Below are 15,669 nucleotides of genomic sequence, written 5' to 3'. Positions count from 1 at the left end.
CGAGCTATTATAAACGGACTTCCTATAGCTGCGATGAATAATTTAATAAAAACGCAGAAAAAGAAAGAGAAAACGAAAGTGGAAATTGGAACAAAAATTGGGAAAGGAAGATTGAAGAGAACGAAAAATAAATGACAGGAAAAAGAAAATGATATCTTCAGAAAGCAAGAAAAAAGAACTTAAAGAATGAAGAAGAGAGACATTGAAAGAAATGCAAACTTTAACGAAGTGAAATTGATGAACTGTCTACTTTTTGCTGTCGGCCCTTCAAAGACAACATTTATTATGTTAAAATACAAATTTCTGGTGCCATGAAAAGGTTTTACCACCCATATTTTTTAATTAAAATTATCTTTTACTGTTTATGTGTAGCCTTAACAAATGAAACAATTCGTCTCAACTACCCGCATAACATAATTTTGTTTTTATCATATTTTTCATAGGCTCCGGAACCAGTAGGTGCGGGGGCTAGTCAGGCCCCAATTATTCCAAGTGAAGTAAACTATTATCAGATACCGGAACATGACCTTGTTTGATCCATTTTGCCCAATTTTCTGACTCCCAGGGACACTGTCCTCTCGGGCACCCCCAGAACAGGTCACCGACAAATTTTGGTTTGTCAGCCCCCCCCATGTTAATGAAAATCTCTGGGCCACTGTTTTTAAATATTGAACACAATAATTACTTTCCCATTAGTATTGTTGAATTAATTCATTCTTTGACTAAGGGGCTGAGCCCCCCCCCCCCAAAATCCAAATGGCGTGCCTAAAATTGATTACCCCTCTCGACCTGCCATAAATCATTTTCCCCTCCCCTTAATACATGTTGCAAGTGTAGCGAGCAGGGAAATTTGCATATTTAAGTGTTTCCGTACTGTTTTCCTAAACCTTTTTAGGGAGTGTTCATTGGTGGGGGTGGAAAAGTTGGAACCTCGGACGTCAAAAATATTTTGATCCCCCCTATGGTGGATTTTTTTCGATCCCCCCTTTTTATGGTCTAAAATTTTTTTGATCCCCCCCTTCATGTCCTAAAAAAGAATCCAAAAATATACATCATTAACAGTGGCATAGATTTCTTTTTGACATTGGGATTGGAGACAATTTCTTGGAAGTCGAGTGAATCCAGCACCTTTTGCCAACAAAATAAGTCAATGGTACAAATGCGCGCGAAGCGCGCAAAAGAAATTTGCCATATTGAAGCTAAACTGGTGAAATATAGTACAAAACTGAAACTAATTTGCGCGAAGCGCCAACAAAATGGCACTTTTTAGTTTAAAATGACTAAATATGGGGTTAATTTTGGTTAGAAACCCATATACAGGCGTCAACATTGGGGGGGTGATTGTATGGACCATCCCCTATCAAAACATTGGAGGATTTATCCGCATCCCCCAGGATCTACCCCTATGATCATTAATAACTCATTAGCTAAAAATTACCGTTTGGAGTTATTAATCATTGGATTCATAGTGTTACGTGCGTTGATTTGTAGCTTGAGATTACAAAATTGAATACTTAACATTCATGCGCGCGGAGCGAGCAAAAATTTTGGAATGTACATACCTTCTTGTACATTTTACCCTCAAATTTTTTTTGATCCCCCCTATTAAGGACTGAATTTTTTTTTGATCCCCCTTTTTAGGACCCAAATTTTTTTGACCCCCCCAATATTTTCCACCCCCACCAAAGTATTTATGAACACTCCCTCAGAGCGTTTTATTTAAGGCACCCCATGAATGAGTGATTCCCCTCTCGGTTTGCCAAAAATTGCTCACCCCCTCCGGCTCGCCAAAATTTCTAGCCCCAATTCTACCCTCCCGCTAGGGCTCATAATTATTGCGTATCCCCTAAAAAGATGTTTATCCATGCGAGGGGTGCGGCCGCACCTCTCCCAATTTGTAAAAGTATACAAAAAGTCCCAAAATTTCAGAATTTGCGAGCGTAGCGAGCAAAAAAAAAGTCAAATTTTTGCTAGTCCGAAAATATATTCGCTAGTCCGAAAATATGTTCGCTAGTCCGAAAATATGTTCGCTAGTCCGAAAATTTGTTCGCTAGTCCGAAAATATGTTCGCTATCCGAAAATGTTCGCTAGTCCGAAAATATGTTCGCTAGTCCGAAAATATGTTCGCTTGTCCAAAAATATGTTCGCTAGTCCGAAAATTTGTTCGCTAGTCCGAAAATTTGTTCGCTAGTCCGAAAATATATTCGTTAGTCCGAAAATATATTCGTTAGTCCGAAAATATATTCGTTAGTCCGAAAATATGTTCGCTAGTCCGAAAATATGTTCGCTAGTCCGAAAGCATGAAAACAGACCGTGAGAAAGATAGAAACAGGCACTGATCTGGTTTGGTAAATTTCGAGGTTAGTACGCCAGGCCTTTTCAAGAACAAGAAAGCCTAAATGAAGAAAAACCTTTTTACTTTTGATAATCCTATACCTGTATTTAACACGTTCTCTAGATAATACCATTGATTGAAAGTTTGATTGTCTCTTGCGCCCCCAGATTTTGTTAACTGACTCATACCAAAATGAGGGCGAGTGTTTTTTTTTTAAAAAAAGGACAGTTTAAATTCGTCCTAAAAAATCAAAGTCGAACAAACTGAACAGCAATTTCTTTATTCGGTCATTGAATTTCATATTTATATCAGTATATTTCATGTTTGTATCATTGATATTCGTCAAATCTGTGGTCAATTTCGTCTAGCATGGCGATGGTTTAGTGAATCGTAAAAGCAATTTCGTCTTGTGTCATTCATTATGCCATTTATATTCGTCATGATGTGCTTAATGGATGTATAATATGCCTAGATCAGTGTTCGTTCGTTTTAGTTTATTTTGAAGTTCTTATTCAAAGGAAAACCTTAATAAAAATTCCCTTTAAAAGGGAAAGCCAGCCTCAATGTAGAAGAGGTCTTGTAATTAGTTTTGGTCAATGTGAAAGGCATTTTTAGGATCACGCTTACATCTACATGACAGTCCACCAAACCATCAACGATGAGAACATGCACACTGAAACAGCAGAAAACATTAATTCCTAATCTCATGTCAACTCTTTTAATTCATTACATGTACTCCAAATTGTTCTGGTCTGTTTGTTTTGTTGTTGTTGTTGTTGTTGTTGTCGTTGGTTTTTTTGTCTTTTCAGCTTTTTACCCACGATATCTCAATTTCCAATTTTGTAATACCAGAACTTACGAACTCAATATCTTCGCTTAGGAATGTCCGATTTCACTGCTTTCGATATATACACTGCCGGTTTGAGTTAACTTACATGTACATTTTATTTTAAAATAACTTAATTAATTCGCAATGTATAGTTTAAGCCTACTATATTATAATACATAGTGGCCAGCACATTTATAAAGGACTGGTTACTCACTACAATCTTCACTCTTAAACTGTGTTTTTCTGAATGTGCTGATCATGTTGATTGCTAGTCGGAAACTCCTGCGAAGCTATGGACATGGCATCTTACATACTCCATTCTATAACAGTCTGCCTAGTGCCTTGTGTGTTTTCTCTTCAATCATTTTGTTGAATGTAATTTTATGAATCAAATAGTTATGTGTCATTTTATTTATAATAAAGAAGTTATTAAATTAATAAAGTAAGACAATTTATTTATCTATAAGTGCATGTCAAATGGGGTACATTGTTCAATACTATATGCATAAATTATGCCCATATTATAGCTAGGCCCTAAAAACTTTATTTTGCATCGGATTTTTCCGTTGAAAAGACAAAACTGATGTTTATGATAGCAACCATTTCATCAATAACATTTTGAGTTGAGTCATTTTTATCCATAAAACGACACAGGATATGATAGATAACTACTTTCACATCAATATGGTCCATATGATCACAGATTGTTGAGAATCTGTGATATGATCCGAGGATATGATGAAGATTTTGATTCTATAGATCTGTTATCAACATGATATCACGCTGTTCAGTGGTCAAGGAGTAAGGACCCCCGGTCAAGGACACTGATATGACATCATAGGTGATGTCAGATTTTCTTCTGCTGACCATATGATGCTATATATATTAACTATTATTGTTACATTTAGGCCTTTAAACTTTTAAAGTCATAATTAATTAGTTCAAACATAACTTTGGTAATACTCACTCGTCTTCGTTCGTTGAAACGGCAAAACATACTTACTTTTCCTAACAAATCGAATTAAAATATTTTTTTTAAAATTTAACCACAAAAAGTAAAAAAAAAAATCATTCCAATACCACTAAAATATAATCTCTTGAGTAAACTGACCCCAAACCTGAAACAGGTACCAGCCCCGAATGGGCTGGCGAAAACTCATAAAATTATATATAGGCCATATATAAAAATGAAAGAAAACACATAAAGATTATCTCTCTCTCTCTCTCTCTCTGGGTCAGATGGCGCAGGATTGCGCTGCTGTGGTCTTCACAAGAGTACGCCATCTACTTCTATCAAAAGCCAAACGTGTTGCACCATACATTCCGTGTGATGAAACATTCTTCACATCATTTGCCCAAGATGTTGATGGACGTCCCCTTCCACGATGGCCTTCCACAGCTCCCTGAAGAATCTGCTTCTCAACTCCACCATCCTTTCTTACAATGTGGCCAAAGTAGCGCAATTTCCTCTCAATGATGGACTTTCTGATGATTAAGTCTGTGCCAATCTTATTCAGGACCCAGATTGTCTTCTTGTCTTTCCAAGATACTCCCAACAGCCTCCTATATAGCACCACATCTCAAATGCATCTATCTTCTTCCTGTCATTCTTTGTCATTGCCCAGGATTCGCACCCGTATGTAGCAATTGAGAAGACTGTTACACGGACGGCCCTGATTTGGTAAAATGATCTAACTTGAAATTAAAATCACTCTTTCGAGAAAAAGAGCTTTAAAGTTTGAACACTTGACGTTTTTCTTTTTGAATAAAATAAATTATTAAACAGATCTAATGTCTTAGAAAATATAAAAATCTCATTATTTGGTGACATGGTGGTGATTATAGGATGTCACCAATGGAAAGAGCGCCCTCACATTACCCATGATATGGATTTATCTCAAAATGTTCCAATTTCAAGTTAGATCGTTTTACCAAATCAGGGCCGCGGAGTAACCCGACTGTAACCGTACCTTGAGGTTGATTGATAAACCACGACTCTTCCAGATCTTTGACATACTCTGAGTTGTTGTCCTTGCCATAGCTAATCTTCTTTTGATCTCAGATGTGCTATCACCTTTGTTGTCTATCATTGAACCCAGGTATTCAAATTGTTTAACCTCCTCGATCTTTTGACCATCTATCACAAAGTCCTCTCCAGTTCCATTTCTATCAATAACCATTACTTTAGTCTTCTTGGCATTTAAGATTATAAGAAGTATATAAAGAATAGAGTAAACACATGAGAGTATTTAGATTCTAAACATTCAACATTTTTACTTTCATATCGTTCGGAAAGTAAACGCGTTGAATGTTTAGAATCTAAATACTCTCTTTGTGTTTATGTGTTTACTTTTGTGTTTACTTTGGTGTTTAGTTGTTTATGTGTCCTATACCTTTACTGTGTAAATGAAAAATTAAACACCTTGCAGTGTTTAAAAAGTGTCACAGAAACCCTAAACACTTGGATTTACAGTGTACTAAAGAAAGAAAGAACGACAAAACAGACTTACATGATAATGCAATCCAGAATAATACCGCAACAAAAATGAGGTTGCTCAAAAATGTTTTGGACTTAGGGCCTATATCAATTTCAAGAATAATCTTTAACATGTTTAATTTTTGTAAAAAAATATTGGATTAAAAAAGTAAAAACAAATTTAAGCCTACATATGAGCTCATAAGCATAAGTAAAAGATTTAAAACAAAAACAAAAACATTTAAAACAAAAACAGATCAAAAAGAAACCCCAAGAATGAACGCACGATTAATATTGCTTATAGGTCTATATGAGACGAAATTGAATGAAACGATAATGAATTTCAATGACAAATGACGAATTTGCTTTTGCGAAAGGGGTCGCTACGTATTTTCAGACGAATTTGACCTGCAGTTTGACGAAAATCAATGACACAAACACGAAATATAATGCTACAATATTGAAATCGAATGGCACAATAGTGAAATTGAACTGGAGTTACTGGCTTGAAGATTTTTTGGGACGAAATTAAAATGTCTTATGTACGAAAATCAATGACACAAGTGCGAAATACTCTGGGAAAACCTATAGTTAAATTAAAATAAATATATTTTACTTTATTCAGGCTTTTCTCCATTTCCCCATGTTCGATTCAAAAGTAAACACCAATACCTCGCGCGAACCGGCAAAAAATATGATTGCACTCGACGATAAGAGATTTCTGTAATTTAGTGGTGAATCTTGAGTGTCATTTAGATTTATAATAGTCAACAGCGCGGTCATATTAGACAGATTCTCAAACCACCCAGCACAACAATACTTTTTAATTCGCAAAGTTCATTGACACGGAAATAAATATGTTTACAGACATCCACGCAATTTACCATACATTATTTTAATTATACATTCAAGGGGTTATGTAAAAAATAAACAACATTGTTTACTTGCACGGCTTAGTTTCTGTTGTGTAAAATGTTATCCAACTTTTTCTGAGCCATGAAAAGGTTAGGTAAACGTTTGCACAAGTTTTGTATTTTGTAAACAATAGTTGATATTGGTTAATGTGTAAATTTTGCTGTGTAGTGTTTTACACAACCGTTTTAACAGTATTAACAAAATAGGTGCGCTCAAACGTGACTTCTCTCTGGTCCGAAGGGTCGCTCGTCCGAAGGTTCTCTAGTCCGAAGGGTCGCCAGTCCGAAAACCAAATTAAGTTCGTTAATCCGAAGGTTCTCTAGTCCAAATATAGAATACGGGTTAGTGTTAGGGTTTAGGCTTTAGGTTTAGGGTTAGGGTTTAGGGTTAGGGTTAGCGAGCCTTATTCTATATTCGGACTAGAGAACCTTATTTTTGTTATTCGGACTAGCGAACCTTCGTACTAGAGAACCCGATATTCAGACTTAGCGAATGGTAAATTACGTGTCCGGACTAGCGAACCTTCGGACTAAGGAGCCTTCGGACTAGGGAATCTTCGGATTTCTTATAGAGAGTTGTTACCCGCTCAAATGCGCATAAGAAACGGTGTAATTGTTTTTCTTTTGTTTTCCTTGATGCGCACTGCACGATATACCAATATCACACGATTTTACACGGTACAAGAAGAAGAAGCTTGATATCCTCGATGTAACAGGGTTAATTAATGTGGCGATAAGTGAAACAATTTTGAATTTATTGCCCTGCACTAGAAATAGGCTGCACTCATCACCTGTCATGTCTGTGTGCAATCATAGATTGAATACACTATACCGGTCTTTTCAAAGACAGTACAGGTCCGAGTGAAACGTACATTGACTCTGCATAATGTGAAAATTACATAGAATTACGATCCAGGTCTTCACGTATGCCAATTCTTTGAAAATGTCACAAGACAATTCTCAAAATAAAATATTTTGATATTAATCCGCGATGTTATAAGGCCTGCCGACTACGAGCTGATCAAAGTATAGACCACTTTACATCATTGTTTATCAACAAAGGCGAGGGATTGGTCTGTCGATATGCCCGAACGAACCGCTTCACTGTTCCATGGCTTTCTTGTACTATATGAAATGTGGTGGGAGATTTAAAATACACATGCCCTGAGCAGACTACGATGCGCACGCACACTGCAGGGCAAATAACAATGGAAAGTACCATAATGCGTGCGCATACTGCCGGGCAATGACGTCACATGTCAAGTGGTCTATAATGCAACCAACTAAAACCCTCTGGTAGCTTATATAATAGCTTTCTATCAATCCTCCTACATGAGATAAGCACATGAATAGATGTTGTATAATAAATCACTCCAGTGTCTATTCTTTTGTAATCTCGAGAGCAAACATTATATACTGTTTCACAGGGAAATAAGCTTAGAAATCGGCTCGTACATAATATTTGAACTTGAGTATTATTGAAAGCAATAATTACTTATCAAATAGAGGAACTATTTTTGTTCCTTACTTTGAAATAACAATGTGATTATATAATTTTTTGTTACAACTTGTACACAACCTAAATTAACAATATTATTATAAGAAATATACATTTATCAAATTTATCAAAATCAAATAACACAACTGAATATCAAATACATTTCTTCCAAAATATGCATGATGATGATACTTTTCCAAAATAGTACAACTGAATATAAAATATAATAAAAGCAATATACCAGCACATTAAAAGGTATTAACCCAGAGAGAAGAAGTTACCAGCCCTTGCACTTTCATCAAGATCACCGTACAAGAGCAGCCCATATAGCCTCAGACTAGGCCTATAATGCTGGTTTCATACTGCATGCCGCTTTGCCCCTGAGCTGCGTAATGCCGCCAGCATACTTTCCTGCCGCTTGCCGCTGCGGCAAGCGGCAGGGCGTTTCCACCAATGACAAGCCTTGATTGTGCCCGTTTGTCTGCAATGCGCGTGCGCCACGCCGCTCAGCGGCAAGCGGCAGGGTAGTATGAAACCAGCTTAACACTTCATCGTGCCGCTTGCACGTTTCTGCAAGCGGTAACCACCGAGCAGCACGCCGCGCGGAGCGGTTGCGGCATGACTCTGAAAGCCAACGTTGCCGCTCTGTGCTCATTGGCCAAAATTGTACCCTGTTCTCATACATCAGAGCGGCATCGCCCCTGAGTTGACTTGAATTCAACCCCTATAGGGATCTGTCGATTTGGGCAAAGCGGTGGAGTGATCAATATCGGCTTGCCGCTGGTCACCGCTGGCGTTACTATAGGCTGTTTGCGTAAAAATCTTTACCACAGAGCGGCAAGTGGCATGGCATTATGAACCCATTATAAGATTTGTTTTCTCTTCAGATAAAATGATGGGTTTTTTTCATGATACTTGAAAATGACAGACCCATTTTTGAATTAGAAAATCTTAAAACAATGTCTCTAAGATAGAAAGTATATGAAATCACTTGATGAAAGTTCGGTTCCCGAAATTCGTGGGTGAACGTTTCATGAGTATTTATGCCCCTTGCTTAATCTGAATATAATAAGAAATGAGTATTCTTGTACATACACGCATTATTACATTCTATAAAAATACGTGGTCACTTGAAATGCACCGACTGAAAAAACGGGGCATCGTTTGACCCCGTTTTTTATTCGGTGTATATTTGACCACATATTTTTAAGAGATGTACAATAATGAAGGAATCACCCTCACCTTTAACTGTTTGGCTACCAGAATAATTCGTCATGAGTCACGCATACTGACGAACCCCTAATAATTATAAACCGTTTTTTTTTTATTTCAACGACTATAGAGGGCGAGGTTATCGATTTGTTTGCAGTGCAAACTTCATGTAAAGCCTCTTTCGACATAAATGGTTATTCGCGCTCGGCGAATTGCGTAAGGCACGTCACGGGATCCTTTAATGTTTCAAAAACGGTCGCTGTTATTCTACGTCAAATTGACATGCATAGAATACGATTTTTAATTCTCGGTACCAGTTTATCATGCCTGTGTTCTCATTTAGGTCGGAGCAGGAATTGTCTCTTTCGACTCTCAGTGTATCTGAAGATCTGGACGGCGCCCCACACCTTCTGAACGGAGAGTAGCAAGAGTGAATGTTCGATCCCAAAATCTTGCAATATTGAGTCGTATGTGCGACCGTACGTACCCTTTGAACTGTCGCTTCTTAATTTATCAAGATTGCTGCTCTGCATTTGATCGGTAAGCGGTTCATTCTTATCTGGGGCTTCTGGATATCCATTACTCTGCATGCAACCCTAACACAAATTAAGCAGCCTATCGGTGATCTGAAGATGGACTGCATGCCACCCTTCATCTGCCCCAATCAATAGTCTCAGCATTGATTTTAACGAAATATTGGTATAGCGCCATGCGGACGGTATCCAGCATTTTTGGCAACGTTCATTCCCGCCGTATTATCATAGTAAGGCTCTCCAGTTGACGGGTCATCGTCTGGTGCTGGATTATCATAGTTTTCCTCTGGATGAGTACCTTTCGGCGGATCAGAAGTAGGAAAGCTCACCCTACCACCATTGACTTCATATGTCACATGTGGGCTGGGAGTCTTCTTGCGGCATCTTTGTGCGATAAACAAAATGTTGATGACAATTGAGATAATCAGTATAACCCCTGTTGATATTTGAATACTCATCCATACCGTTACACTCAAGCCTAATATGCCATTTTCTATGGCGGTAATTTTGAAAGGACCAATGGAGCACGTTGGTGCCGATCCATATCCAGTGGTGTTTATACCAATGTTCTCACCTGTGATGCAAGTAAATGTAACATTGTCATCTGTTTCGCTGAGAGTGTGAACAAAGCTCGAATAAACCAAATTATTCACATCTTCTCCCAGATAAAACTGTTGATTTTCAGTAACCGGTACCTGGTCACTCCGAAGCCACTGGAACTTCAGGTTCGACATTCCAAACTGAGAGCATCCTATTTGCACTTTCATCCCCGCATTACCGTGCAGACGCGTCATATTTGTCGAACATCGTGGTAGAGTACGATTAATCGCTTCTATCGGCAGCACTGTAGATTCCCCTTCATATGCGGATATGACAGCAGTACTATTATCGCGATTGGGAATAACGAGACAAGTATAAAGTCCGGCATCAAATATTTTGACATCACGAATTGTCACCTCTAATACAAGTTTATCGCCATCAAGTAATGGTTGCGTGTCTAAACCAGCAGATCTTTCCGTCAAATACGGGTGTGTCAGTTTCGCATCCCAAACCATTAATTCTGTAAATTTCAAAGGGTGGATATTCTTCTCATTGTCAATACTACAAACATATCCACTTGGATAATAGTCCTGCATATTAGGACAGTATGCATGACGTTTAGTGATCACCAGATTGTCAATGTCTTTAACAAAGGGTGTTACAGTACATGCAATGGTAGCAGTTCCTTTTATATCGTTAATCTTCACTTCAATCAAGATGTTTTTAGACGCGTCGGTCATTCTCATGATTGCAACAAAGAAAAGAACAAGAAACAACTTGAACTCCATGTTTACTTAATCCGATGTAAAATAGAAAAGTCTGGCAAGTGTTCTCGTTAATATGAGGAAGGTACATATAAATATATCTAGTCGGTCTACAGTAAATGCTCCAGGTTTAAGGTATTAAGGTATCCAATATGCTTACTTTAATAGTCCGATGTAAAATACGAGGCAAGTGTTCTGGTTAATATGAGGAAGGTACATATAAATGTATCTAGCCGGTCTACAGTAAATGCTCTAGGTATCCAATAATTAAGGTATCCAATAATGAGGTTCGTCGCCGCGATACATTCCCGCAAATGAGAATCGTTTCTTCTCCAAACTGGCAATCTTGTCCTTAACTTCGTGTATGTACATGTACTTGAAAACCGACGCAGGCACTAAATATTATAGTTACTTCCTTGAAGGCGGCATTAAGCAATATTACGAAGCCTGCGGATTCTTTTACAGTGTTGGACACAATGTTTTGAAAAGGATTTGTACTATTTTTAATTGTATGAAAAATATTAATTCCAACTTCGTGTTGGTATTGACAATATGTTATGTTAGTAACTTTTGAACCCAAAGACAGTCATGTGTGACGAACACCGTGAACACAGGATTAGACACCATTAGTGTTATTGAACATTGTTGAATCTACTGATGAGTGCGCTGTATTCGTCATAATATATCAATTGAGGTTATGCCCACGAAATAATGTGTTTAGATGAAATTTCAGTGGTTTATGGATAAAACTTTCATATCCGTATCGTCACCTTGTTTCGATAATTGCCTAAGTCATTTTTTTTTAATTTTGAGAACAAAGTACAAAATATGGTTCAAGCATGCATCGTAATCACACTAATTACTTCGGATTTTTCTCTTTAGTTTGTCTCACTATCATATGTTCTGGTGTAAAGATTAGTGAATAAATATGTTTAAATGCATGCTTAAACCATATTTTGTTCATTGTTCCCAAAATTACAAAAAAAATGACTTGGGAAATTATCGTAGCAGGGTGACGATATGCAACGACATTACTTCCATTGGACAGACCTGATATGTGGTAGTACACTATGAATGAGCCGTAAAGTCGGCAAATTATTGTATTCTGAGTTACAGTGTAAAATGTGCGTGAAGGTCGTATTTATAGGTACCTCAATTTGGTCCGACATGTTTCTCATTTGATAGCGCGAGTCAAACACCGTTTAAACCAATACATAATTCTATTGCTGAAGAGGATAATAGTCTTCTACCTATTTCTATATAATCCTTAAAAAGCTCTAGTCTATGTTTGCTTTGGCTAAATCTTACAGTTCAAGTGGCGGGTTACAAAGCATTGTATTTTGTCTAGGTATGTATAACTAACAAAGAACAATAAGAGGTCATTCCTGAACCTCGTTAACTTGGGGATTGATTTGAAATGACCGCCACTTATGACTGTTTGATACGAAATAAAACAATAACGACTGATTCGTGGTGTACGGGCACATATTTGATTGAGGGTTTATCACTTTTGATTATCGACTGATGAACATGATAAAATCCTACCAAATCTTCAGTATGAAAGGGCATCAAATATCAACAACTTTCGTAGAATCATAGGCTAGGGGAAAATCAGCTTGAACGGCTCTTTTCAGAACCACCAAATGGAAAGAGGAAAAGCTCTTTACAGAGTCGCTATCTCTGAAGTAGATATTTTTACTTACATATCTAGTCTACATGCAGCACTCCTATTAATTTTGTCCTGAAGAAGTCAGATCTAATCCTGACGAAAGCTTGACAGTATTATTTGGTCAACGGTGAACCCGTTGAAACTTCCAATCTTGAGGATTGCCCATTTCTATTCACCGTTATGTATTCTTCTCCCGTGTGTTATATTTTGCAACTACCCTTCATAGCACATCATATAAACATGCACACTAAACAATGCATTATCTGAAATATGCACGCTCAACAATAGATTTTAGATAATGCTCGCACGGGAGAATCGAAGGGGGGGGCAGTAGTAAATATACGCTCAAATACTAGAAATACTACTTTCACATAACTAATAACTTGTCTGAGTTCGATATATATAGCCTACCATCAAAAAAGTACGAACATACATTCTGTGGTGTTAAAATTCTGGTATTGGGATTTTTCAGGCACAGAATATGTATTACAAATTACGCGTTTTGTTCTGTTTAGAGCTATTTAAAAGAATTATATTAAATGATTTAATGAACCAAATCATCTAAGGAGAATAATCTATTTAATGAAAAAGTTCAGTAATATATTTCCACCAGAAATTTCTACATAACATATTATCGAGTTTACGTCATCAAACATTCGTTAGAATTCAAATATTACTGGAGATATAATAGAATGGGAATAGATTAAATAACGAAGACATGTTACATCGCATATTCTACGTCGAATACTCGGAGGCGGTCCTAACTCTGGGTAGGCTTACATCATGTTGAAATTTCGACATCAAAATCAATTTCGACGTTGAAATCAGGTTGAAACCTCGTTGTATTTGCAAATCAACGTTGAAATTTAAACCTGATTTCAACTAACCTCTTGGTTGAAATCAGGTTGAAATCAGGTTAGGTTGAAACTTCGACGTTGTATCAACGTTGATTCAACGTCGAAATAAATAAATAATAAAAAAAGCGAAGTGATTTATAGTGCGCTACGCACAGGCACAACGCCTAGACGTTGAGCCACAAGCCTCAGCACACTTTACAGGTTGTCGCTGACCACTACGGCCCACATAATTCCATAAACCATTTTAACAACAAATCAGGGACTTTGCTGCTTCACTCGAGCGCACACCCTAGACATTCCCCAAATAACCATCGCAACCAGGATCAGCTCCCCGAGTTTCGTACGGGTTACAACGAGACAATTAGCAGTTAGTTCCTTGTCCAGGGGAATTTCAAGCTAACTCAGTTTTCCACGAGAGCATACTAGGCACGGCCAGGGGGTTCGAACCCGCAACCTCTCGCACCATAGTCGAACGCCTTATCGATTGAGCTAACTTGAGCTAACTGGGAATAGTAGTCTATACCGTATCTTGCCCTTTGCCATTTCGATAAACCGTAAATAACTTGGTTGCATTAACTTGTTGATTGTTGTTCAATTATAAACAACTCAACGCATTTGGTATCAATCGAACCAAGGAAAATATTTACTTATCGTTGGGTGAGTAATTTTTCGGATTGTAGTCTCTGGTATTCACACTTATTGCGGGATCATAAATCTCAATTATTATTGTGGTGGTGGTTTAGACAATTTAGAAATGTATTGGCAAAACACTGAAATGTACACAAGATACCAGTGATGTATCGTTCGAGTCGGACTCGGACTCGAGTCAGACTCGAGTCCACTTTTGTTGGACTCGGACTTGGCTCGGACTCGGACACAAAAAGACTCGGCTCGGCTCGGACTCGGATACAAAAGGACTCGGACTCGAAGCCGAGTCCGGTCCGAGTCCAGTCCAATTGTAAAATGTGAAATGATTATCTAAAAATGTCAAAATATATCTCAAATTTGTTGACTTTACTTATTTGACCACTTTCCAAATTAATTGTGGGGCTGTCAAATCTGTGATCTGTCATATATCCTAAATATCAACCAAATTATTTAGATTTATCTGTCACTTAGCTGAATCATATTATTGTTATCATTAATGATATAATTGATAATTAATTAAATGCATAATTTCATTAAACATTTGGACTATATAAAAATATCTAAGAGTTCTTTCATGGAACTTTCAAATCCATTTAACTCCTGAAAGAGAGAGAAATGCACACTGGACCATCCATGTACATCTCAGCTCCTACTCTGTAAATTGGTGCTCATCCACACAGGGCTATATCATGATATGGTGTCTGTCAATGCCCTGTGTCATGCACATTTTGTGTGGGACAATTTTGAAAAGACGTTTACAATTAAAGGTGAATTTATGTTAGCATTAATTATTATTATTATGACAATGATGATAACGATGATAATGATGATGATGACGATGATGATGATGATGATGATGATGATGATGATGATGATGATGATGATGATGGTGGTGATGATGTTATTTTTTCTAATGTATTTGAATATATTGCAATTCATTTACATGTATGCTGCATGCAGCCTAGTGACACTTCTCTCAGTCCCTGGTTGACATGTTGTGTGCCACACACACACACACACCCCAATACCCCCACATGACTGCTGTCTGATACAGGTGGTCTGATACATGTAGTTTTTAGCTTCAGGAGTTGGTTGGGTGGGGTTTGGTTGGGTGGATGTGTATATAGGAGAGTGGTGTGTGGTGTGGTGTAGTGAGTGACCTTTGACCGACCTTTTTCTATAACTTTATCATCAAAATGCCATACAATTATGCGGAAACTTTGAAATTTTCTTTGTTTTCAGCAAATTTGTATTGTAAATTTTCAAATTAGAAACAAAATATAAACTTTTGCTCCATTTTTTGGAAATAATGACCCATTTTTTCAAAATATTATACCAAATGACCCCCTTCTTTCAAAATTTTATACCCAATTACCCCTTTTTTATTTTTTTTA

The 15,669-nt window shown here is 37.4% G+C and overlaps 1 protein-coding gene across 2 annotated transcripts; it reads right to left on the bottom strand.

Moving 5' to 3' along the window:
• Window positions 1-6,519: 6,519 nt before the first annotated feature.
• LOC140143493 (uncharacterized) lies at window positions 6,520-11,573 on the bottom strand. 2 transcript variants are annotated; one of them, XM_072165326.1, is made up of 2 exons: window positions 8,589-11,573; window positions 6,520-8,437 (listed from the first exon to the last, which is right to left on the bottom strand). In XM_072165326.1, exon 1 carries the CDS (start codon window positions 11,123-11,125, stop codon window positions 9,950-9,952), a length of 1,176 nt encoding a protein of 391 aa, XP_072021427.1. In that variant the 5' UTR covers window positions 11,126-11,573; the 3' UTR covers window positions 6,520-8,437; window positions 8,589-9,949. The 2 variants fall into 2 exon arrangements, with proteins under 2 accessions (XP_072021427.1, XP_072021428.1); XM_072165327.1 differs by having other exon boundaries at window positions 6,520-9,591; window positions 9,672-11,573.
• Window positions 11,574-15,669: the final 4,096 nt, after the last annotated feature.

This window comes from Amphiura filiformis, unplaced genomic scaffold, assembly GCF_039555335.1.
Source record: "Amphiura filiformis unplaced genomic scaffold, Afil_fr2py scaffold_22, whole genome shotgun sequence".
In the NCBI taxonomy this organism is placed as follows: Eukaryota; Metazoa; Echinodermata; class Ophiuroidea; order Amphilepidida; family Amphiuridae; genus Amphiura; species Amphiura filiformis.
Note: the sequence above shows the minus strand (reverse complement) of the source record. Positions and strands in the feature narration are given on the sequence as shown.